At 34.7% G+C, this 25,665-nt stretch overlaps 1 protein-coding gene across 3 annotated transcripts in view; it reads right to left on the bottom strand.

Annotated features, from left to right (window-relative positions):
* Positions 1 to 1,723: 1,723 nt before the first annotated feature.
* The window catches only part of FSTL5 (follistatin like 5), a 692,987-nt gene continuing 669,045 nt past the window's right edge, over positions 1,724 to 25,665 (bottom strand). For all 3 annotated transcript variants that reach the window (XM_028104409.2, XM_028104410.2, XM_028104411.1), the window contains one exon: positions 1,724 to 2,426. In XM_028104409.2, the coding sequence (XP_027960210.1) occupies positions 1,724 to 2,426 (703 nt within the window). The remainder of the gene's footprint in view (positions 2,427 to 25,665) is intronic.

Here is a 25,665-nt window from a genome sequence, read left to right as displayed (position 1 = left end):
TCATTAGACACTTTATGTGGTTCATGGTCACAAGGGAGAAAACTGCTAAAAAGGAAAGCAGGTTAAGTAGAAACATAAGCTGATTTTTGTTGTTTATTAAATCTACCTCCAATAATGTTTCCTTAAGCTAAGAAGAAATCTACTGTATCACACAGCTCAGGATGCTATATATACATAAGATATTACACACTATAAAATTTCAGGTTTCTAAGCAGTTTTATACAATTTAAACTTGAGTAAAATTTGTATTTAAAAAAGACCTTCTTGGATTACCTTCAGTAAATGGAGGTCATTTCAACAGCCCATTAGCATTTTTAGCAACAATTAAAAAAAATAAGTAAAAAGATTCTCCAAACATGTAAGTTATTACTTTAAGCCTAGATAATTATCTGCTTATTTCAATAAACCAACTCTCTAGTTTTAATCCAATTCTACTAGCCTTTTATTTGCCCTTTAAAAAAAAGAAGCAGTAATTTTTACTTCTATACAGTGTCTCAAATAAGAGAATTAGTTAGGTTTCAAACCACAGCACACAGTTAATGAGAGGGTCATTTAAGGATTATGGAGGAGTTGAACAGAAGTCATTTAGGAAAGTTCTTAAGAAATGAAGTTCTTTGATGTGTTATATTTAAATTGCCAAGGCAAGAGTAAAGTATGTCTTAACTCACCACTGTGGAGTTATCCCTTATTCCCAGTTTCTGCTACTAATTCTCCTAAACAACTAATACTCATCAGTTCTCTAGCCAGTATTTTCTCTCTGGTGTTAATTTCCCTATATGTGGTTTACTCTAAGCAGACACGAATGATATTTCTTTTTTTTAAAACTGAATGTTCCTGCTGATTCAACACTGGACTACATGAAAAGAAAGAAATTTGTTCTGCTAATAATAAACATTTGTAAGCAGCTGACATCTGAGACAAACTTGCATTAAAAATACAATGCACTCCAACGATTAAAAGCAAAATGAGTAGAGAATACATTGCAAACATTTTTCCATAATTATTTTCCTCCCTTCCTCCCCATTTTCCATAGCATGCTGCAAACCATACAGTTAAGTATCAAATAGAGTTTGTCACCTGTATACAACCTAGGGCCAACTTATGCCTTCAAATGACATTTCTTTGAGGTTTAAACCAATGCTAAAGACAGGATTTGGTGCAAGAGATGTTAAACTTTTCTAATGACAAAAGATTTAGAGTTATGAGGGTGTTCAGTATGCAGCGCGTAGCGTACCTTTTCCTCTTGTGACATTCCCTTCAAGGCACAAAAGATTATAAACAGTGGATGGGACAGAATATTTTGAAGTAAGAATTTTAAAGTTCCACAACACTTTTTTATTTCTAGTTTAAGCATACCAAAAGACAGAGGAAAAAATAAGAGATAAGCCACCCCCAAAATGAAATGGTGCTTAAAGTCTTCTGAAATTCCCTGCAGTTATTTTTTATGTATTTAAATTTCTATTTTATTGGCTTAAAATGCATTATAGATTTGATTCCTGTGATTGATGTAGTTTCTTAATTAATGTTGTGTTAAATATTTCTAATCAACCAATATTACTAATTGTGTGTATCTTTGCAAAAAAAAATCTATTTTATTTGGGCCAACCAAATAACTTGTGCTCGACTAGGGTATAATCTTGAAAAGTTAAGCTGTAAATTTAAACAATGGATTAAGTGCAATGTACTGGAAAACTCTTCATTCAATAATTATCTAATAGGGCTCCTAGGCATCCCCAACCCAAATGACTGTATTTCCTTTCTCAACTTCAGTGATCTCACAGTTTAACTTATTGAGTCGTCCATCTAGTATAAAGAGAGAATCCTTGGAAGGTGTCATCAGGTATTGACCAAACAAGCCACTGTCCTGGATTTGCCTGTTCTTCTGGTTCCAAGGCCATTCTTCTGCCTTGAGTGGTTCCTTAAGACTCTTTATCATCTTAACCTTCCCAGAGGAGAGCTCCACAAAGAGCACATCGGTCTGTGTGCTTGAGCTACCATAGATGTTGTATTGGTGGGCTTCAGTAAAGGATGGCTGAAATGCCAGATCAGATATGTGCAGATTTGTGTGAATATCAAAAGCCTCCTGGATTTCTCCTCGGATGGTAATGTACTGGACCCTTACAAGGCCTTTCACATCATTAATGCTGACAAGATAGTGTCCATCTGGAGAGACATATGGAGTGCCTGTCACATCACTATTGAATCCAATGACCGAGTCGGTTACACCATCCACCATGAGCTGTGGTGGAATTGCCCCAGTGCTGTCAGGTTTGCAGCCAATGAAGTAATATCCTCCCAAGTGTGTGTATGCCAATGACTGAGGAATGCACTTATAGTCCATCAAGTTAATCGTCTTGATGTATGACATGGTTTCAAGATCAATTTTTTGTAGTGCAGCTTCATCTTTATGAAGAATAAATCCAAACCTGAAAAGATGAAAACCAAAGTTAGACAGGAAACTATAGAGTGGTTCCCATATGAAAACGTATTGTGGGCAGGTGGAAAAGGCCGTCACTAATCTAGGCCTTAATTGTCAGGCTATGCTGCAATTTGTGTCATCATCATTTTGGATTAAACCTTAAATTGTGCTCCTTTCTTCTCCTTTCTCTAGGTCATTCTTACATTACAGCCAACAATTGTAACTCATGGTGTAGAAAACAAAATAATTAAAAGCAATACATCTAGGTAACTGGAACAACAGATTTTACTTTTACCATACATAAAAATGTAAACATTATTTTGTATGTCTCGAATCCTTCTGATATTGAATAAGCTTGGTTTACTGCTACTAACGTCAACAACAACAACAAAAGACTTGAATATATATCTATTTTACTTGTTTCATTTACTTCTTATTTTGTCTTATGACCATCAGAAAAGTCTGACACTCATTGCTACTTAGAAAATTAACCACATCTTTCTCATTTTAATCTGTCTTTTAGGACTACCTTAATAAATGCAGTTGTTTCTTTTGTTTGCTTGTTTGTTTTGGAGTTTTTTTGTATGGAACTATTAAACTTCTATTTATTAAATTTTAAGATTACCTTGATTAACTACTTTTATGATTTTAACACTTATTTTATTACAAGTTTTACATAGACGTTACATTTTTCAACCTTGCCATGCTTATATTATCATTTTTAGTGCATTATATTGGTTATCTTATATTGAACAACAATGAACCTTAAAGATTTATGATGTTTTCTGTTAAAGTTATTTTATTTTATTTTTTTAAAGATTTTATTTATTTACTTGACAGAGAGAGAGAGACAAAGCGAGAGAAGGAACACAAGCAGGGGGAGTGGGACAGGGAGAAGCAGGCTTCCAGCTGAGTAGGGAGCCCAATGCGGGGCTCGATCCCAGGACCCTGGGATCATGACCTGAGCTGAAGGCAGATATTTAACGACTGAGCCACCCAGGCGCCCCTGTTAAAGTTATTTTAAAAGTAAATATTTCTTATTTGTTTTGGTGGTCTCTTTAATTACTTCTGTGCTTTTCAAAGCATTTGTCCTGAATACTAGCTGCAAATTATTATAAGTCCCTGTGGCAAGTATAAATATATTTAGAAACTATGACTTATAACACCAGTGGGCTCTTAGCAAAAATAAGTAAGTTAGATAAGATAAAATGAGATGGAAACTAGTACACAAAATTATATCCAAAATGGATACTGGCCAATAAAATTTTGAAGGACTCTTACTTTTGTTTTTGTTAATAGTATCGATTAAAACACAACCTAGTGTTTTCAAAGGCTCCATGAATATATATTTAAAAAAAGGAGTCTATTGTTATATTGAATGTGCTCATAAATGAAAAAAAATAAAAATAAGATGACTTGTGGCACAGTAAAACAAAAACTCTGAAGAGAGCCAATTATGTTATTGTCACCTGTGCAATTCATTTTCAATGTATTAATTCTTACACAAAATTGTATTTATGTAAAAAATGACCATTTCCACACATAATACATAAATATAGTGCATTCAGGGTAACAGCTCCTTAAAATTTCAAATATAAGCATATAGCAAGCCCAAAAAATAAACTCATCTTTAATATTATAGAAAAGATAAGATGAATGTTCTCAAAAAATCAGTCTTTGTGTTGTAACTGTGGAAGGCAGCAGGTGCATCAGCACAAATATTTTCCTGAAATAGATGTAAAGTTGTAACTTCTATGTTATTATATTACACATAGTTGGGAAACCATGTTATAATTTTAGCTATCTTTGAACATTTGTGAAGAGACTATTTATTTGTTGTATTTAGAGAGATTACAACTATACAAAAGAAAAACTACAATGTATACCTACTCTTTTAAAGAAAGGTTTTAAATATTTATTGAACAAATAAATATTTATTGAGGCACTGGGAATATATTGTAGATCAACATAACTCTCCCTGCTTTCAATGAGTCTAGGAACTTTAGTAATAAAAATGGAAAACTTAGTGATTAATGCTTAATTATAGCATCCTGTTATACTATTACTTAACTTAGTAATTATTGCTTTTTCTATTTACATGAGACAGAATAAAGTAATCATTTTGAAAATAATATTTCTGGTGTATTTCAGAATGACATTCTCCATTTCTGGCTTATTTCCTCGGTTTTTCTCTTTTCCGGTGTCCTTAATACCTGTGTTTGTGTAATTTCAGTAAACGCAGCTCCCATCATACTTATTTAGGATAAAATTTTTGCTTTGATTATAATAGTATGAAGAAGCATTCATATAAGTGTTTCTATTAAAATATTAATGCCTAGCATAGGTTTTAAATACTATCTGAATATTAAAGCATACAAAAAAAACAAAACAAAACCCTCAAACCAAAAACTGAGTTCCATTATTTTTTGTCAACTTCAAAAATATCATAAAATCCTAAATATCACTATCCACTCTCATACTTGTCTTAATAAATAATTAACTCTAATTACTGTAAAGGGATATTTTTCTATTAATGGACAATCATTAAAGATATGTAAGTGTGTATATGACTGTATCTGGTATTATTTATGAAATTTTGAAAAATGATGGAAGATACTGTCTTTTTATGTTATGCATTGTACATGTTCCCAGAGACAAAAGCAGAAATATGCACATTTAATAAAAGCAATAAGCCAATCAAGTTTTGGCATTTCAGCTCCTCTCTTAACCTTGAGTCTTCCAGTCCCTTTGGGCAATGTTTTTTGAATGCTAATGAAGAAGAATGTGACAAACTCTAAATACTCATGAACTATTTTAACTCTAATACTAAAGAATGCACTCAAGTTTTCTGTAATACAATCGAGCCTCTTTTGAAGGTAATTAAAATTTTAAGAAAGGGTCTGGTTAAAAATGCAAAAGCTCCATGTGGGGCGATAAAATCACATCTATTTTGGCATCCATGCTGCGTGCTCCTTTAGGACTAGAGATCTAGCTACATAAGCAGATGCACGAGAATGCCTTCAATTTTTCACTACTGATTTATTGGGTAGGAAGTAGTGTCTCTAATTCAAAATTTCCCCCAGTACAGATTGATATTCAAAAATCTCCCACTGTTCATTAGTCTGTGATTAATATTTACGAGGCTCTCAACTTTCATGCTTCCTTAGTATAATAAAATCCTGCCCCGGACTAGGCCTAACATAGTTTGTCTAGTATTTGTCAGAATATGTATAGGAAGTTGCAGACTGTAAGAAATGAGAGTTAAAACTTACTCTTGGAATCACTTCTTTTACTAGGAAATTAATAAGGTAGGAAAGTGTGACCTCTCCATATGGTATTGTGTGGATTTGTTGTTGGATTTGTTGAGGAGAATCAGAGCAATGTTTTTCATTCACAAATTATTTTATTTTTCTGAAGTGTAATCGATTTAGTTCATTATGGAAGTTTTTAAGATGTTCAACTTTAATTACTGCTTTTGTACTTTAAGCAGTACAAAGTGAGGTCCTGAAGTGATTCACACAAGGGAAGTTGTTTATGAAGTAAAGGTTTTCAACCTAGGCCGATTTAGTTTCATGATCCCGTTTTTCAATATAATAGGTGACCTTATGTAAAGTCCTTGACTTCCATGACTTTCAATTCCTTTGTTAGAAGGAAGAGAACAAAAGCACTACCTTGCTTGGAGGATAGAAGTTAAATGTGTGTTTGTTACCAGGCAAACAGTTAATTCTCAATAAACAGACCTTGCTTATGCTTTATACCTTAAGGAACATCATTTTCCCATTATGAATCCAATATGATATTTCCTAGGGGACAGCAGATTATTACAATTCGTAAATGGGAAGAACAAAAAACAAATTATCAATTTTTCTGTATAGCCACTATTCCTAGTTTTTTAAATAAGCACATCATGTTACTCAAATGTGGCAGGACTTTTCCCCTTGTGAATGCAGCAGATATCACACTTGTAATGGAAATTTACATTTTTATTTTGCTTTCACTTCTGCCATCAGGATCTACGGGGGGTACACCCCTTACCCAATCACCAAATCTCTCACATTGTTAGGAATGAAGGCAGTCTAGCTCACTCCATCTTCTTTAGAGGTGCCATTTCAGTTCTCACTGAGGGCATGGGGCAGTGAGCCATGGTGTGCTGGGTGATTTGGACCTCTGCACAGATGATGGGATTTGAAATAGATACCTGCCTTACTCAAGAATTTTCAGTAAAAGTAACAGAAAATTTTGAGGCAGACTTTAGGACATGGATATCTAAAGACATGGAGAATTGCAGTCACAGTTTATATCATGGCGATTCAAGAGACTTGCAAAGGAAGTTATTTGGCAAAGAGGAGGAAAGAACAGGTATTTAGAGAGAAACATGGTTGAAATACCATGAAGTCTAATAAAGAGCTGCGCAAAGACTTCCATAACCCATAAGACCAGGCTGCATTTCTTGCATCTGACTAATGGTTGATTTCCCCATATCTCTTGCTCAGTTCCCAAATAGGTCTGGTCACAGAGATTCTTACAGAGCAATTCCCCAGTTATTGTCACCTCATAGCATCTGCCATGTTATTCCATCCAGACTCTGCTTTCTGAGATGCTACTGAAGGAATCCCATAATGGCAATTAATAACCTGTATTAAAGCTAAGGTCAATGCCAAGAGTGTTAATACTCCAAAGCTGGGAATGAAAGAACCTCATAATATTTGCAGAATAACAATTATTTTATCTCCTGAGTCTTAATATAGTACCACCCTTCCCCAGAGTCTTCATAGATTCTCACCTGAACAGCTGTCTTTACTGATGACTTTCAGTATTTAACCACTGAGATCAGCCCCCATACTACCAGCTGGGAAGTGTCCCTGAGGCTCCCTCTCCATCCCTACATGATCTCTTTGCTCACACCCTCTCTTCTACACCTCCCCAAATTTTAAAACAAGCATTTCATGTATATCAGTGGATGCAAGTGGGAAGTAGTAAGTGTAGACTGGGTGTATTTGCCGTCAGATGCTCTACCACTGAGCTACTCCCCCCACAGATTGGGTGTGTTTGAACATGGGATTAGTCAGACACTCTAACCTGTAATAAAAACAGCATTGCTGTAACTGGATGGGGAGATGAACCATGAGAGACTATGGACTCTGAGAAACAAACTGAGGGTTCTGGAGGGGAGGGGGTGGGGGGGATGAGTTAGCCTGGTGATGGGTATTAAAGAGGGCACGTTCTGCATGGAGCACTGGGTGTTATACACCAACAATGAATCATGGAACACTACATCAAAAACTAATGATGTAATGTATGGTGATTAACATAACATAATAAAAAATAAATAAGTAAAACAAAATAAAACAAAAGCATTTTCCAAAACTTTTGTGATGTCTCAATAATAGAAACTATGTTTTTTGAAATAAAATTCCAGAACAGAGTAACTTCAACATCTCTAGGGATTAGTTGTATTGGAATTTTACTTGTGAAAATCAACATCCCAAACTTATGATCAAGTACTTAGTGCTTCATAATAATAGTGGGCAAGATTATTAAGACCTTGTTTTTCTAACTGGATTATAAGTATTTGTTTTTCCAGTTGGAAGGTAAGAGATGCTTAACAGAAAAGAAACTAAAATTATAACCTCCTCACCATATAATTAATATATAAACTCACACATAGAATGTGCTGTTGAAATGACATCTTGCATTGTGTTACAGCTGACAGAGGGTTTTCATGGACGCAAAGCATAAATCTAACACAAGCCATCATTTACTAGTTTATGAATTCCTTTATAGTTAGTTGTTTTCTATTATCCCAGACTGACCCTTGTAAGAAAAGATTGAATGCTGTTCTTACACAAGTATCAGAGGATTTAGTTTTTCTCTGAACTTCACATAAATAGCTCAGTAAAACATACCTGTTCATAAACAGTGGTCACATTCATATTGGGAGATGGGAGGCACAGAGAAATAGAATTGACACATTTAGTAAAGATTTACAACCAGAGCAAGGACAGTTTCTGAATAGACCTAATGCTTAGATGTGTTTGAGAGATGATACTACTTTGAAGTTTTCTGTTTTCAAAATGTAGTTTGGAAAAGCTAAAATGAGCCACAGGATACCTCCTACTTGTCTTTTATAAGTATATTATAGAAATTCTATATTAAAGATTTTAACATTACTTCCCCTACTTTCAGTTTTAGAAATTTTTTCTTTAAAAGATAGAATGTGTTTCTGAATACTAAATTTTCTGTTTTCCTCCTTCTCTGGTATCCTATTGTTCGGATCTGTAGGCTGTTTGATTCTTCTAGGTGAAATTGAAACATAAATGCATAATTTCATTATAGGATATACAGGATGTCTAATTGTTTGACAGAATTAATACAGTATTAAAGGTATAGCACTTCTAGTGGCCAGGACATACAGAAAAAAAACATATTTATTAAGAATTCTGTGCACACCATATATACTGCAGACCATATTTCAAAAACCAAAGTCCTCCACCTTTTTTTGAAGAGCTTAAAAGCTTAGAGGGAAAAAAAAAAAAAAAAAAACAACCTGACAACTATGCTTTCAGATGGCATTTTAAAAGATTGGTTGCTCTTCTTAACTTGGTTTTGGAAAAACACATGAAAATCTGAAAATAGGAGCCCCTTAAATCTTACCCATTTTTTCTGATTTGGGTGTGTTTTATGCAGGAGTTGACAAATGGAGCAGGGATGAAATCGTGGAAATGGAGATAGTAATTAGAAGAATGGGAAATAATTTGTGAGCACAAAGGTAGAAATACAAAAGGAAGGTAAAACAAGGCAAGACCAAAATCTGTGAATCAAAAAACCACTCCCAAAATGTCCATTGCATACCTGCAAGACAGAAATGATGGGTGAAAAAAAATTCAGTAAGGAACTAGGTCTGTCATGAGTTGGGTTCTAGACACCATGTGATCAGATTCAGTATTATTCGCAAGCTGCTATGTTCAGTACACTTTGTACAACCTTATGAAGGAAATAGAGAGGAAATACATGGCTCCTATCCTTAAGGTAATTATAGTCAAGCAGTGGGGTGCTTATAATTGGGTACCCTGACTTTCAAAAAGTGTTTAGGGAGCCTCTTCAAAGATGAGAGAAGGGATGGGTGTAGCTATGTCCCTGTTTCAGCTACTAATTTACATTTCGGTTATGCTAGGCTTCCATGTGAAGAGAGAGTTTATATTAGTCTGGATCCCAGAAGGAAAGGAATAAATTTCAATTAGAGTAAGTCAAGGAGGGTGCAATAAAGAGACTGTTTACAGTAAAACAGAAATTGGTCACAAGGGATAGTGCAGTAATATGGGAAGAGTATCAATGAGGCTGTTGTCACTGTTCTATCTGGGTAGGAGGGAGTTATGTGGAGAGGTGTGTCTTGTGATGTTCTGTCACCTCTGATCTAAAGAAACAGCTGGTCACCTACAAAATAGCAGACATGGAGGGGGAGTGGGGGAATTGAGGGTGGGAAGGTAGGGGGGGAATATACACTCTGGTCTCATGCTCCTTCTTCGTGCAATCTCCAGTCAGGCTTTTCATTGGCCTAACCAACCAGAAGCCATATTAGCCAGCCTTCTGGGATAGAAAGCAGGTAGAGAAGGGTGGAGTGTATACCTGGGTATAGAAATGCCAGACAGCATCCACAGATTTCCTTGGCCAAAGAGTCTTGAAAAACTGAATTCTAGTGTATATACAGAGCTACATAGAGTGAGGGTTGTGACATTTATGTTTAGTTCCTAATTGGGATCATTGACAATTGATAAAGAAAAATTGTGTAACTTTCCAAGCTGGGAGAAGGCATTCTTGATTTTTTTCCCCCTGAAATAAATGCCTCTTTTGATAGCATTTTCTTACTTCTGGTAAAGTTTTAGAAAATGTCTCTTACCTTTAGTTACTGATAAAATATTTTTAGCAATTGTTATGTACTAAATGTTTGTGTCCCTGCCCGCCCCCACCAAATTCATGTGTTGAAGTTCTAATCCCCATTATAATGGTGTTTGGAGGTGGGGCCTTTGGGAAGAAATTAGGTTATGAAGGTGAGCCTTCATGGATTAGATAAGTGCCTTAAAAGAAGAGACATAAGAGCGATGATCTCTCTCTCTCTCTCTCTCTTTGCCATTTGAGGACAGAGCAAGATGATGTCAGTCTGCAAACTAGAAAGAGGGCTCTCTCCAGAACCTAAACATGTTGACATCCTGATCTCTGACTTCCTAGCTTCCAGAAGTGTGATAAATACATTTCTGTTGTTTAAGCCATCCTGTCTGTGATATTTTGTTAAAGCACCCCAAACTGACTAAAACATCATTGGTACTAGAAATGAGGTGCTGCTACAACAAATTTCTAAAAGTGTGGATGAGGCTTTGCAACTGGGTAAGGCACAGAGGCTTGAGGCGTTTTGAGGTGCATGCTAGAAAAATCCATTATTGCTGAGTTAGGGCCGATAAAGGCCATCCTGGTGAGAGCTCAGAAATGAAAGAGGAGAGCTGGAGAGGAAGCCTTTATCTTCTTAGAGAATACGTTAACAATCATGAACAGAATGTAGAAATATGGCTGGTAAAGGCCATTCTGATGAGGTCTCAGATGGCAATGGGGGATATATTATTAGAAACTGGAGGAAAGACATTTCCTTACTATAAAGCAACAGAGAATTTAGTTAAACTGTGTTAGTGTTCTAGTGTTTTGTGGAAAGTAGAACTTGAGAATGATGAAATTGGATATTCAGCTGAGATTTATAAGGAAAGTGTTGAAGAAGTGATTTGGTTCTTCCTGATTGCTTATAGTAAAGTGGAAGCAGAAAGAAATAGATTGAAGGAGGAATTGTTAAGCAAAAGGACCCAGAACATAAAGATTTGGAAAAATCTTGGCCTGTCTATAATACACACACACACACACACAAAATGGGAATGCATATTCAGAAAAGAACATTAACGGTGTGGAAGACCAGCCATGTGATAAGGATATTAGCATGTTGTGAACCACAGAACTAATCAGCTACCCAGAAGGGACACTGCCAGTTTGAACTGAAGGAGATGGAGACAGGCTGAAATGAAGGAAGGTTGTTGGACTTCTTGAATTTTATAGGATAAGACTACACAGCTCTTTATCTGTGAACGTGCATTATTCTTCAAGATAAAGGAAAAATGACTCCAAAGTTGATTCAGGATCATTAGGGTGACTGTCTCAGTTTGAAAAGGGCTGGGACATTACCCAGAGCCTTGGAAATGAAACCTTCACCGTGCAGAGCTGCGGGGGCAGGACCACCACTACAGTGGGGCCTGAAGTCAGAACATTAAGTCAATGAGGATTATTCTCAAGACTTAAAGTCTCATGGAGTTTGCTTTGCTAGATTTTAGACTTGTTTGGGACTCATCACCACTTCCTCCTCTCTTATTTCTCCCTTTTGAAATAGGATGTGTATCCTCTGCCTGACCCACCATTTTATTTTGGAAGCACATAACATATTTGATTTCATAGGTTCACAGCTAGAGAGGAATTTTGCCTCTGTGTGAATCAAACCTGAGTCTTTCCCATATCTAATTTAGATGACATTTAGATAAGACTTTGGACTTTAGACTTTAGAATTGATGCTGGAACAAGTTAAGACCTTTGGGGCTACTGAGCTAGAATGAATGCTTTCTTCATGTAGGAAAGATATGAATTTTGAAGGACCAGGGGTGGAACCCTATGACTGAATTGTGTCTCCCCCACACCTCAAATTCTTATGTTGAAGGCCTAATTCCCAATGTGATGTTATTTGGAGATGGAAATTTGGGAAGGAAATTAGATCATGAGTGTAGAGCCCTTCTGAATGGGAATGGTGCTCTTGAGAGAAGACGCGAAGATATGATCTCTCTCTCTCTCTCTGCCATGGGAGGACACAGCTTAAGACAGCTATCAGGTGTAAACCAGGAAAAGGGCTCTCACCAGAACCCAAACATGTTGGCACCCTGATCTCTGACTTCCCAACCTCTAGAACTGTGAGAAACTTCCATTGTTTAAACCACCCAGTCCATGGTCTTTTGTTAATAAGACTGTTGAATCACAGACCTGTACCTCTGAAACAAATAATACATTATATGTTAAAAAAAAAAAAGAAGACAGTAGGAAGGGAAAAATGAAGGGGAAGAAATCAGATGGGGAGGCGAACCATGAGAGACTATGGACTCTGAGAAACAAACTGAGGGTTCTAGAGGGGAGGGGGTGGGGGGATGGGTTAGCCTGGTGATGGGTATTAAAGAGGGCACATACTGCATGGAGCACTGGGTGTTATATGCAAACAATGAATCATGGAACACTACATCAAAAACTAATGATGTAATGTATGGTGATTAACATAACATAATAATAAAATAAAAAAATTAAAAAGCAATCAGCAGGGGAGACAAACCATGAGAGACTATGGACTGAGAAACAAACTGAGGGTTCTAGAGGGGAGGGGGTGAGGGGATGGGTTAGTCTGGTGATGGGTATTAAAGAGGGCACATTCTGCATGGAGCACTGGGTGTTATGCACAAACATGAAACATGGATTCAATATGTCAAATCAAAATATGTCAATATATCAAAAACTAATGATGTAATGTATGGTGATTAACATAACATAATAAAAAAAATTAGCAAAACTAAGTTAGAAATCATGTGGTTAAGGTTATGCCCATGATTAATACCAGTGGTTGTTTTATTATTTTCCCATTACTTTTACATTTTCTTCAGGTAAGAGCAAAGCTTCGTGAGTAATTATTACTTAACAGACTAGGGGTTTCTAATATATCTTTAGAAATTTATCTGGATTTGGTAATTTTCTTTCACTTTTATTAATCTGTGTGTGTTCTCAGGTATGCAAGAGTAAGGGAAAGGGAAGCATTTTTTTGTTTTGTTTTGTTTGCATTCTTCATTCATACAAATGACAATATCTCATATTGTGTCTTTTTTTCTTTCAGCACTACATTTTAAAGATAGTCAGGTTGCTCTGCACATATTTATATATTGCTTTATAGTTATTCATTGGAAATCTATAGTATTATCTGCCATATTTTACTTAATCACCTTCCTTAATATGTGTACTCATGTGGCTTCATTAAGCTCGTGGGTTGGTTGGTGGCTGAGTTCAGCAAGGAAACCTGGGATGGGTGAGCCTTTCTCTCTCCATGTGGTTTTCTCTCCTCAAGAACGCTCACAAGACTTCCTTCAAAGGTGACTGCAACGTTCTGACAGGGAAAGCTCTTGTCAATTCTCTGCTTGACTCATGTTTGCTTATGTTCCATGGACATAAAGAAATCACATGCACATGGTCAGAGTGCAAGGGGACTACCCAAAGGCATTGGTATTGGGAGACAGGATTCATTGGAGATCATTATTATAACAATCTATCATATAAGGTAATGGTTCAATTGTTTTTTTTTAATTATTATTCTTAAGATAGGTAACTATTAGCACCTATTTTATTAGATAGTACATCACTCCCCACTGACTTGGGATGTCACTTGACATTTAGTCTATGCCCTAATGTTCTTTTTTTTTTAAAAAAAAAAGATTTTATTTAATTTTTTGACAGAGAGAGAGACACAGTGAGAGAGGAAACACAAGCAGGGGGAGGGGGAGAGGGAGAAGCAGGCTTCCCGCTGAGCAGGGAGCCCAATGTGGGGCTCCATCCCAGGACCCTGGGAACATGACCTGAGCCAAAGGCAGTGGCTTAATGACTGAGCCACCCAGGTGCCCCTATGCCCGAATGTTCTATTTCTTTCATCAGTCTTTCTCTTTCCTCACAGATACATTTTGCACTATTTTATTCATTGAGCCTATATAATATGTATAAATATCCAGGAAAATGAATCTAACAATTTTTTTTCTCAGAATTTATTGGCTATTGTTTTGTGTGTGTAGTGTTCCATAAACTTTTCAGTTTATCAAGTTAGAACACAATTAGTACTTTTATCTCACATTTTAGAATCAGCTTATCTAATTTTAGAATATTGATACATTTGAGGGGGTTTATTATATTTATATATTAACTAAGTTTTAATATTTTAAAAATAATATGATATATATTTCTACTTATTTGATTCATTTTTAATCGTTTTACCAAGAAAAATTAATTTCTTCTTGGGTATATTTATAGATATTTTACCTTTTACTTGCTAATATTAATGGATTCTTTTTTCCATTATATCTTCTGATTGTTTTTTGTTAGCATGTTTAAAGTTATTATTTTCTGAACATTGCTTTTTTGTCCCTTAACATTTTGAATTATCTTATTTTCCTAATAGGTTTTTAGCCGATATTCTAGTGTTATTTATATTCAATCATATCATTTTTAAAGATGTATATTTCACCTCTCTTTTGCAATTTCTAACCCACTTGTCTTCATTTTTATCATTGCAGTGGCTAGCATATCCCTCTTATTTTTAAAATACACATTTCAAAACTGGTCTGATCTAGTGGTGTTTCAGCAATATATAAAAATATTAGTGGAATAGAATAAAAATTTCAGAAGCTGACTCATGTGATATGTGAAAGTTAAAAATATAATAAAGATAATTTTTCAAATCTGTAGAGAAGATATAAGCTATATAATATTTTGAGGTAGTCAGCTATCTCATAAGAAAAATGTATGTATAACTCATTTTTTACACAAAATAATATCTAGAGAGATGAAAGCTTTGAAATTATGATAATATAATAATATTAAAAGATCAGTATTAAACAACAGTATTATAACATCATTAAAAGCATCAAATATTTAAATATTGAAGATGATACCTTTTTAAGCAAGATCCCACATTCTAGAAGTCTAGAAGTGAAGCTTGATAAAGGTGACTACATTTTTAAAATGAATGAACAATGGTTAATGCATTCTATAAAATGAGCAAAATATAACAGAAAAAGTCAATATTGACTGCGTGATGAATCACTAAAATCAGAAAAAGCAAAATATTAAAAAAAAAATAACAAGCAAATAGCTATTCCTCACACGAGGGGAGAATTAATGGCCTTTTACATCAAAACATTCAAAACTTCATAAACAATTAGGTGAATTAAGTTAAAACCAAAAAGAACATGATATCTGTTTTTACCAATCTGTTGGTAACAACAATAAAGTGTGTTTAAATCCAGCATTGGTAAGGATGTGATCAAATTTGTTCTCTCACATACTATTGGTGGAAGCATAGTTATTTTAGGCTTTTTGGAGAATAATTTGGTATTACCTCTTAAAATATGACTCTGCTTTAATGAAACAATGACTCCTCTCAGCATCTCCTCTTAATAAATGCTCATAAATGACCACAAAGTAGCATGTGCAAGGATATTCACTGCAGCACTAGTTGCAATAAGGAAATTCAGAAGTAATTTAAATGCCAAACAGTAGAGGAATGCTTAAATACACTATGAAGCATCCACCAAATGAAATCTCATACTGCAGCTATAAAAATGATAGGTTATTAGTAATGATATAGTGGTATCTCCAAAACAGTTAATTTTTAAAGAAGTACATACCAGATTTAAAAGAATACTATATATTTTAATGCATTTATATATAATTGCTAGAAGAAATGGACTGGAAGGTTACTCAACAATATGTCTAGTCTTCTAAAAAGAAAAGTGCTGGGTGCTTATAAAAGGAGACTTGTGCTTATTACTATATTAAATTTCTTTATGGTTTCAATAGAGCATATATGCATCAAAATGTATACAGAAGACATGCAGCCCCATTATTTTTCAACTAAATAAAGTTAGAGCAGTGAGATATCATGTTCATTTCACAAATTAGGAATATATAATGTTAAAGTGTTCAGTGAAATTGCCACTAGTATTGTTATTAACAGTGTAACTTGCATGTAGAAAATAATAATTAGAATCAAGGATCTTTCACATATTTCTACACTTTTTAGCAATAATTCACTTTCCAATTGACTATCCTGAGAGAATAATAATAAATATGAATAAACCTTTATGTATAAATATATTCACAATATTATAATGTATAGTAGGAAAGATGTGCAAACAACCCAAAAGCCCGTACATAAGTGAATAAGTAAATGGTGATGCAGACACTTAATGCAATAGAATACACACACGTTCAAGATATAAAACACTAATTTAGGATTAATATCTATTCAGTAAAATTTATATGAAAAGAGCACAATATTATATGAATGCTATGATTAAACCATTAAAATAAAATAAACAAAGCCCATGAATGCACTGAAGATAACATGCCCAAGTTGAGAAACTGAATTAAACTCATTTTTTTAAGTTTGCAATCTTTGTTCAATGAGCATAGTTTATTTTTGTAATAAGAAATATATATTTCTATATATTAATAGAAATAAAACAATATGTATGAAGTCTGGATAAAAAGCTCAGGTAGTCCTCATGATAATTGCTCATTATTTCATTCTTGAATATGCATTTACTAAGTGTCTAAACAAAGTACAGACCACAAACTCACCATTATATATAGTTAATTAATCCTCAACAAAAAGGCAAGAATATCCAATGGGAAAAAGAGAGTTTCTTCAACAAATTGTGTTGGGAAGACTGGACAGCTACATGCAAAAGAATGAAATGGACCACTTTCTTACACCATACACAGAAATAAACACAAAATGCACCAAGGACCTAAATGTGAGCCCTGAAACTATAGAAATCCTAGAAGAGAGCACAGACAGTAACTTCTCTGACATAGGCAATAGCAATATCTTTCTAGATATGTCTCTTGAGGCAAGAGAAACAAAAGCAAAAATAAACTTTTGCGACTACGTCAAAATAGAAAGTTTCTGTACAACAAAGGCAACAACCAACAAAACTAAAAGACAACCTACTGAATTGGACAAGATGTTTGCAAATGACTTATCTGGTAAAAGGTTATTATCCAAAACATATAAAGAACTTATACAACTCAACAGCAAAAAAAACCAAATAATCCAATTAAAAATGGGCAGAAGATATGAACAGACATCTCTCCAAAGAAGACATCCAGATGGCCAACAGACACATGAAAAGATGTTCAGCATCCCTTGCCATCATCAGGGAAGTGCAAAGCAAAACTACAATGAAATATCAACTCACACGTGTCAGAATGGCTAAAATCTCAAGAAACAACAAGTGTTGGTGAGGATGTGGAGAAAAAGGAACCCTCTTACACTGTTGATAGGAATGCAAACTTGGGCAGTCACTGTGGAAGACAGTATGGAGGTTCCTCACAAAGTTAAAAATAGAACTACTCTACAGTTCAGTAATTGCCCTACCAGGAATTTACCCAAAGAATACATAAAACATGAATTTGAAGGGCTACATGCACTCCTGTGTTTATTGAAGTATTATGTACAATAACCAAACTATGGAAGCAACACAAGTGCCCATCGACAGATGAATGGATAAAGAAGATGTGGTATATATATATACAATGGAATATGATTCAGACATAAAGAAGAATGAAATCCTGTCATTTGCAACAACATGAATGGATCTAGAGAGTATAATGCTAAGCAAAGTCAGTCAGAGAAAGACAAACACGATTTCACTTATATGTGGAATTTAAGAAACAAAACAAATGAACAAAGAAACAAAAAGAGACAAACCAAAAAATGGACTCTTAACTACAGAGAACAAACAGATGGTTACCAGCGGGGAGGTGGGTGGGTGATAGGTGAAATGGGTGATGAGGATTAAGAGTACACTAATTTTGGTGAGTGCTGAGTAATATACGGAACTGTTGGATCACTCTATTGTACACTTGAAACTAATATAACACTGTATGTCAACTACACTGGAATTAAAATAATAATAGACTGTGCTTCATGCTTCACTAAAAATTCATCTATGTGAAGACTTATCTGCAAAGAAATACAGACATAGTGAAATAAATTTTGCAAATACCAGAGTATGTTTTGATGTTAAATTAAATGAAAAACATGTTCAAATGCAAAGAATACCTGTACTGAATCACACAAGGAGATAATGGAACAATAAATTCATAGTATAAATAATGACATAGTAGCTGAATATCAGAAGATCAATGGGAGATGTTATGATCCATAATATTAACAAAGAATTTGCATGGTAGAACGAAACTAAAAGTTTGCCTGAAGAAAATGCTTGTAGCTGTGATCTTAACAGAAGATAAAGCAGAAAACAATTGAATGGAAAAATTGGAAACAGGAAAGCATTCTCCTCTCAAGACATCATTCCACAATGTTAATCAGGGGTTATTTTTTATATTTCTCTAAACTATTCTGTCTTTGAAAATCTACTTTGAAATTCAACCTGGCATAACTATATGCTTTTTACAACTTCTATATTCAAAATAGTACCTTTGATAATTATCTTTACTTTCATTTCAATAATACTGGAAGGTTTTTCATTTTTAAATCTATTATGTGTAATTTGGTGACTGAACATCAGAATTTTAAAATTGAATGTGATTTTATTGCAAATCTCTGAAAAGACATATTTATTTCAGAGATTGAACCAAGCATACATCCTAGAGAAGTGAGGACAAACAGGTCTGAAGTAGTTGAATTTGTATAACTCCTTCATCAATTCTGCTTGAACATTTAATCTTATTAACTTTAGCAGCCTTTCCCTGATGATTTCTTTTAATTGGCACAATGATGCTACAGAGAAACATGTAGTGAAGTTTTATGAGGAAGAAAGTAGAAATAGAAAAACCACAGTGTGGGGGCGCCTGGGTGGCTCAGTCAGTTAAGTGTCTGCCTTCAGCTCAGGTCATGATCCCAGGGTCCTGGGATTGAGTCCTACGTCAGGTTCCTTGCCCATCAGGGAGTCTGCTTCTCCCTCTCCCACTCCCCCTGCTTGTGTTCCCTCTCTCGCTGTGTCTCTCTCTGTCAAATAAATAAATAAAAATCTTTAAAATAAAAAAAAGAAAAACCACAGTGTGCCTGATACTTATGTTGTAAGTCTGCCCTAGAACTATAATTTTGTTGATTTTATTTCCATGTGTACAATGGTGATTATACTAGTTACTTCTCAGAATACTAAAAGAATAAATTAGTTGTAAGAATATCAGTGTTTTAAGTCATAAAATTCCTACACAGGAGGCAATGTACATATAACTAGAATGTTGCTGCCTTTTTAGAAAACTTAACTAACGCCAATTAATTTGAGTTCAATAATGACATATTTTTTTCTGATTTTACTACATTGTATTTCAATTTATTATAATTTTGATTTTCTCTTACTTTTCAATCAATCCTAGGACTTTCAAAAGTAACTTTTTCATATCTCTATATAACCATCAGTCAATTAAAAGTAGGTAAAAAGCACAAAGGAGCTATTCCTGAAAGGAGCTGGGTATAGCTAACATTGCTGATGACAGCCTGACAGAAAGGGAAGTGAAACATATACAACACAATATTTCAACAAAAACAAAAATTTAGGACATTTTGGGCAAAAAAAAGAAGCATTTCAAATGAAAATTATTGTTTTAAACAATAGCCTGAATTATCACTAATAATCTGTATTACCAATAATATAATTATTTGGCTCTTAGACTGACTCCTCCCTTGAATAATCTACATAGCTGAGATTTATCTTATAGCACTTAAAATATTAGGAACTGAGCAATACATTTGGAGACAATGTCACATTGTGTTTGTTGTTTTCTGAATGTATTCCTAGCATCTATGGATTATTTAACTTTTTTGTTTTGAGCGATAGATTTAGTAAGATTTGTTTCTGGGAAGAAAAGATTGGGAGCTCTGTTTGGCTCTATTCCTAGCTTCCTTTTTCTCCTTGTGTTGGCTTTGTGTATACCGCACATTCCCTCTTCTATGTTAGATTCTTGGACTGAGCCTAATCTGATTATTGCTTCTTAACAGTCAATACTTCCTTTAGCGACTTCTGATGATGTAGAATCAAATTCCCCTTATGCCATCCAATACACCGTTTCAGGTACAAAATCAAAATCATAATTTGTACTTCCCAGGAGTATTAATAATTAACAAATGTAAATGGCAATCAAAATATTGAATCAATGTGACAACAGCTCTAAACACTTCAACATCATAAAAAGTACTACTGTTAATTCTTTCTATAGAATTTCCTGGTTTTTGAGCTTAATGAGAAGTAGGTTTTCTTGCTGTTTTCACAAAACTGACACAATTTATTTTTGTATGAAAAACAAGAAGAAATCTTGAGAAGTCAACAAATTTGAGGAAGTTTTTAAAAATTTAAAGACCTACTAATTGGGGCACCTGGGTGGCTCAGTCGTTAAGCGTCTGCCTTCGGCTCAGGTCATGATCCCAGGGTCCTGGGATCGAGCCCCACATCAGGCTCCCTGCTCCATGGGAAGCCTGCTTCTCCCTCTCCCACTCCCCCTGCTTGTGTTCCCTCTCTCAATGTGTCTCTCTCTGTCAAATAAATAAATAAAATATTTAAAAAAGACCTACTAATTATTGCAGAATATATGATCTAGTTTACTGACTCTGAAATGTGTCAGAAGTGGATTATTTTCTTGCATTTTTTTACAGTATCTTATCTGAAATTTTTGATTTCAAAGAAAGATCTCAAAATGGTACCAAACATTGCACTTTAAGAACTAAAAAAGAAAGAGCAAACTAAATCTAAAACCAACAGAAGGAAATAATAGTAATGAGAGGTGGAGATATAGAGAATATGAAAACAACATTTTATTGTTCAACAAAATAATATTTAACAACAAAAAAGTTGATTCTTTGAAAAGTATAAAAAGTGACAAATATTTTAGTAAACTGACAAAAAGAAAAGAATCAAAATCTAAATCAGTAATGAAAGTGGGATGTTACTACTGAGTTTACAGGACTAAAAATGATTAAAAGAGAATACTATGAACAATTATAGGTCAACAAATTAGATAACATAGATAAATTAGATAACATGGATAAATTCCAAAAAAACACAAGCCTCCAAAACTCACCCGGGCACCCTGGTCAAATATGAAAGGAAGAAGAAAGAAAGAAACAGAAAGAAAGAAAGAAAGAAAGAAAGAAAGAAAGAAAGAAAGAAAGAAAGAAAGAAAGAAAGAAAGAAAGAAAGAGAAGAAGGAAGGAAAGAAAGAAAGAAAGAAAGAAAGAAAGAAAGAAAGAAAGAAAGAAAGGAAGGAAGGAAGGAAGGAAGGAAGGAAGGAAGGAAGGAAGGAAGGAAGGAAGAAAGAAAGAAAGAAAGAAAGAAAGAAAGAAAGAAAGAAAGAAAGAAAGAAAGGAAGGAAGAAAGAAAGAAAGAAAAAGAGAAAGAAAGAAAGAAAGAAAGAAAGAAAGAAAGAAAGAAAGAAAGAAAGAAACAATCCCAGAATATTAACTGAACATTTTTCTGCATGTGGAAAAATATGATTGAAAAATAATATTGAAAATAATATTGAAAAATAATTCAGACCTATTATTTCCTTCCTTTAAATATTGATTTTAGTTCTAATGTGGAACAATATTCCAGTCAAGTTCCTGATGATTATATAGTGAAAAGGTGTGTTTTGGAGTCATGTGAATTTGAGTACTGTTTTTGTGTAATTTTGAATAAGTTACTTTATTTCAGCTTTGGTTCTCTTTGTTATATACTTTAACAATGCAAACCAGTGAATATTAGAGAAAATACATGTACAAAATCTGATATATTGTAGGCGCTTAGTAATTACAGCTATTATCATTAGTGATAATTGCAAAATACCGAGAACATATATTAAAACTACAAATAATGCAAAAATAAGTCACCAGTTTCTTTTCAAGAATTTAGATCATTGCCCTGAACAGGGAAGATAAGTATATTTAAGAGCTCTGAATTTTTTCTCCACAGCAGGTTTCCTTGTCTGCTCTCTTTTGAGGTTCACTTAGCTACCTTGGCTTTAAAATAATTTCTCACCTTTTACCTACTCAAAAAGATACATGTTGCATTATGAGGGTTAACTATCTAGCGTTTCAGAACAACAGCTGCTAATTTGCTTTGATGTTATTCTTTAATTTACATCTACAATGGGTGGGTGAGTTATAGGTGACCTGCACAGATCATTTCTTTATCCAGAGAACTTGGTGCTCGGATACTAAAAACACCATATGGAGAAATATTTCTGTTTAGCACATTCAAGCATATGAGCTTATGCTTACATTAAGCCTGATTCTATATCTTTTTTTATTGATGAGCTTTTCAATAACAAGCCATCGACATTAAAATATGGAATAACAAATGATTTTCCCTAAAGTACAATGATCTAGTGTAATACATAATTGTATTATTATTCTTCCAAGAGAAAATGTAAAAGGTTCATCTGAGACATGGGTCATTGAATCCTGCTCTTTTCTTCTGATGACTATGAAAGATTAAGGATAGGGCGCCTGGGTGGCTCAGTCATTAAGCGTCTGCCTTCGGCTCAGGTCATGATCCCAGGGTCCCGGGATCGAGTCCCACGTCGGGCTCCCTGCTCAGCGGGAAGCCTGCTTCTCCCTCTCCCACTCCCCCTGCTTGTGTTCCCTCTCTCGCTGTGTCTCTCTCTGTCAAATAAATAAATAAAATCTTTAAAAAAAAAAAAGAAAGATTAAGGATATTTTCCAGTTGTCATGGCTAATTAGAATAAACAATTTGGTTTAGAGAATTGACAGAGCCAGTGACCTTTCATTTAACTCTTTTAATTTATTGGTGCAACTAACACTGTTTAAATTGTTATATTTCACACAAGCTTCTTCTGTTTGTTCCTACTGAGGATTTTATTCCCTCACTATTTGGTCATTTTATTTTCTTTTTTCTTTTTTTATTATGTTATGTTAATCACCATACATTGCTCCATGCAGAACGTGTATTTTTTTTTATTTTTTTAAAGATTTTTATTTATTTGAGAGAGAAAGAGAGAGCACAAGCAGGAGAAGGAGCAGATGGAGAAGCAGTCTCACCCCTGAGCAGGGAGCCCAACGTGGGGCCCCATCCCAAGACCCTGGGATCATGACCTGAGCTGAAGGCAGACACTTAAGCGACAGAGCGACCCAGGTGCCCATGGTCATTTTATTTTAAATATGATTGAAATCATTTCTTGTTCTCTCACCATGTCATAGCTTTAGTTACACACAAAGTGTGGATTCTCTAGCACGTCTAAATTAATTTCTGCAAGTTTTAAAAAAAATATTCTGCATGAAATCATACCCAACATTGGTATCCTTTCTGGTCTGTGTAAATTGCCCATTTCCCAGAGGAATCCCATGCTAACTTTCAATACTCAGTACATTATACTAAAATCTGTGCATTGGACAGCATCTCTTTATATGTGGTCTATTTCAACAAACAGAAATATTGTCATTTTAAATTTCAACAGTAGCCTAATTTTGAAGCAACATATCTAGTAGATTTGTTGGTTTGTTTTAACTCTAGCAAATTTTGTTCAAAAATCCACAACTCTTAATGGTCATACAAAGGGGTTTTCTCTCTCTCTTATAATCAAAGCCATTCAGAAAGTAATGGTCATACAGAGGGCTTTTCTCTCTCTCTCTTATAATCAAAGCCATTCAGAAAGTAATGTGTTCCTTATTTCCTACTAATTTTTAATAATGCCATCCTATACTCCAGCTAATTTATAGTTATTAATTTGTCTAATATACTTCATCATTTTTCAACTTTTTTTTTTTTTTAAGTAGGCTCCACACCTGTGTTTACTCAACACAGGGCTTGAACTCACGACCCTGAGATCAAGACCTGAGCTGAGATTAAGAGTTGGATGTCCAAACAACTGAACCACCCAGGCACCCTCCCAACTTTTTGATCCCCTCTTCTCATGATGTCCCATTCAGAAAGTGACCTGGGTACTAGAAATACATTACAGAATGTGGAACAGTCACTGTTCCTGAGGAGTATATAGTCTAGGATTAATAATGTGAGCCCAGACACTAGGCTTTCTAGCTTCAAATCCCACCATCCCATAATGACTATGTAGCCCTTAGTGATCTAGTTTTTTTGACCTGTAAGATGAGACTAGCAATAACATCTATTTATAAGGGTTTTGTGAGGACTGAATTAATTCATGTAACACAAACAAAATGGTACCTTGCACATACTCCCATATATGTTTGTTCAGTGAATATTTAAACAGACACTAATGAATACACAAATTAATACAATGTATTAAGTGTTATAGTTAGACATTAAATTCCATTAGAAAATGAGAAATTTACACAAACTGATAGACGTTATGAATGCCTTACTAGAGGAAATAAAGTAAATGTTGAAAATGGTGGTCAAATGAAGGAGGGGGAGAACACATTTCAAATACAGGGAACAAAATAAGCAACATAGTCTAAAACAGCAAGTATAAGCTGCCTTGCTTCACACAACTGAAATGTGTAAAGCAGAGGTATCTATTTCATTCTGTTTCTAAGCCCCCTGAGAGGGAAATCTTGTGCTACCATATGTGTGTACTCTTAGTCTCTAACCCAGAGCTTTACACAAAAGACACTCGTTATCTCATGCATTATTCCTGTGATAGCTCCCTAAACTTCTCTCAAACACGTTCTCAATCACATTTCAATCTACTTCATGTAGAGCTTCCAGGATAACCTACAGTATACACAAAATCCTTCAAAAGAAGAGTAGGCTGAAAAGCATTAGTGGCTGCTTATTACCAATGACATTAAAGACACATTTCTGTTCTAGCGCTAGACATATTTTTCACACTTTGTGGCCTCTTAGCTCTTTTTTCAACCTGCTCTGTTCTTCTGTCTCAATCATATATATTTACCTATACATATGAAGCAAAAATAATTTTTAACCATAACATATCCATTTTTTCATAGCATACTTTAAATCTAGAAGTTTATTTTTTTAATTGTTTAAAGACTTTATTTATTTGAGAGAGAGAGAAAGAGAGAGTACACGCAGGGAGAGGGGCAGAGGGAGAGGGAGAAGCAAACTCTCCACTGAGCAGGGAGCCCTACATGGGGCTCAATCCCAGGACCCTGGGATCATGACCTGAGCCAAAATCAAGAGTTAGATGCTTAACTGACTGAGCCACCCAGGCACCTCCAAATCTAGAAGTTTATAAAAATTCAGTGGGGAAAAGCAGGGAAAACAGCAGAAAACAAAAAAGAAGATACTCTTAAGAGAAAGAGATTTCCTGAATACTGATCAATTCTTGGGACCATGTCCTTGAGGATTCACTGTCCTGAAGGTGCTGCTCTTGGACACCTGTCCTCTTAGAACATAATCTCCACAACTGCACACTTTCCCAGTGAAAATCAGATTCCATCTAATCTTTGATCAAAACCTGTA

Source organism: Eumetopias jubatus, unplaced genomic scaffold (genome assembly GCF_037043125.1).
Source record: "Eumetopias jubatus isolate StellerSeaLion01/CBP00866 unplaced genomic scaffold, mEumJub1_p1.0 scaffold_2, whole genome shotgun sequence".
NCBI lineage: Eukaryota > Metazoa > Chordata > Mammalia > Carnivora > Otariidae > Eumetopias > Eumetopias jubatus.
The sequence above is the reverse complement of the archived record's forward strand: the minus strand, read 5'-3'. Positions and strand labels throughout refer to the sequence as shown.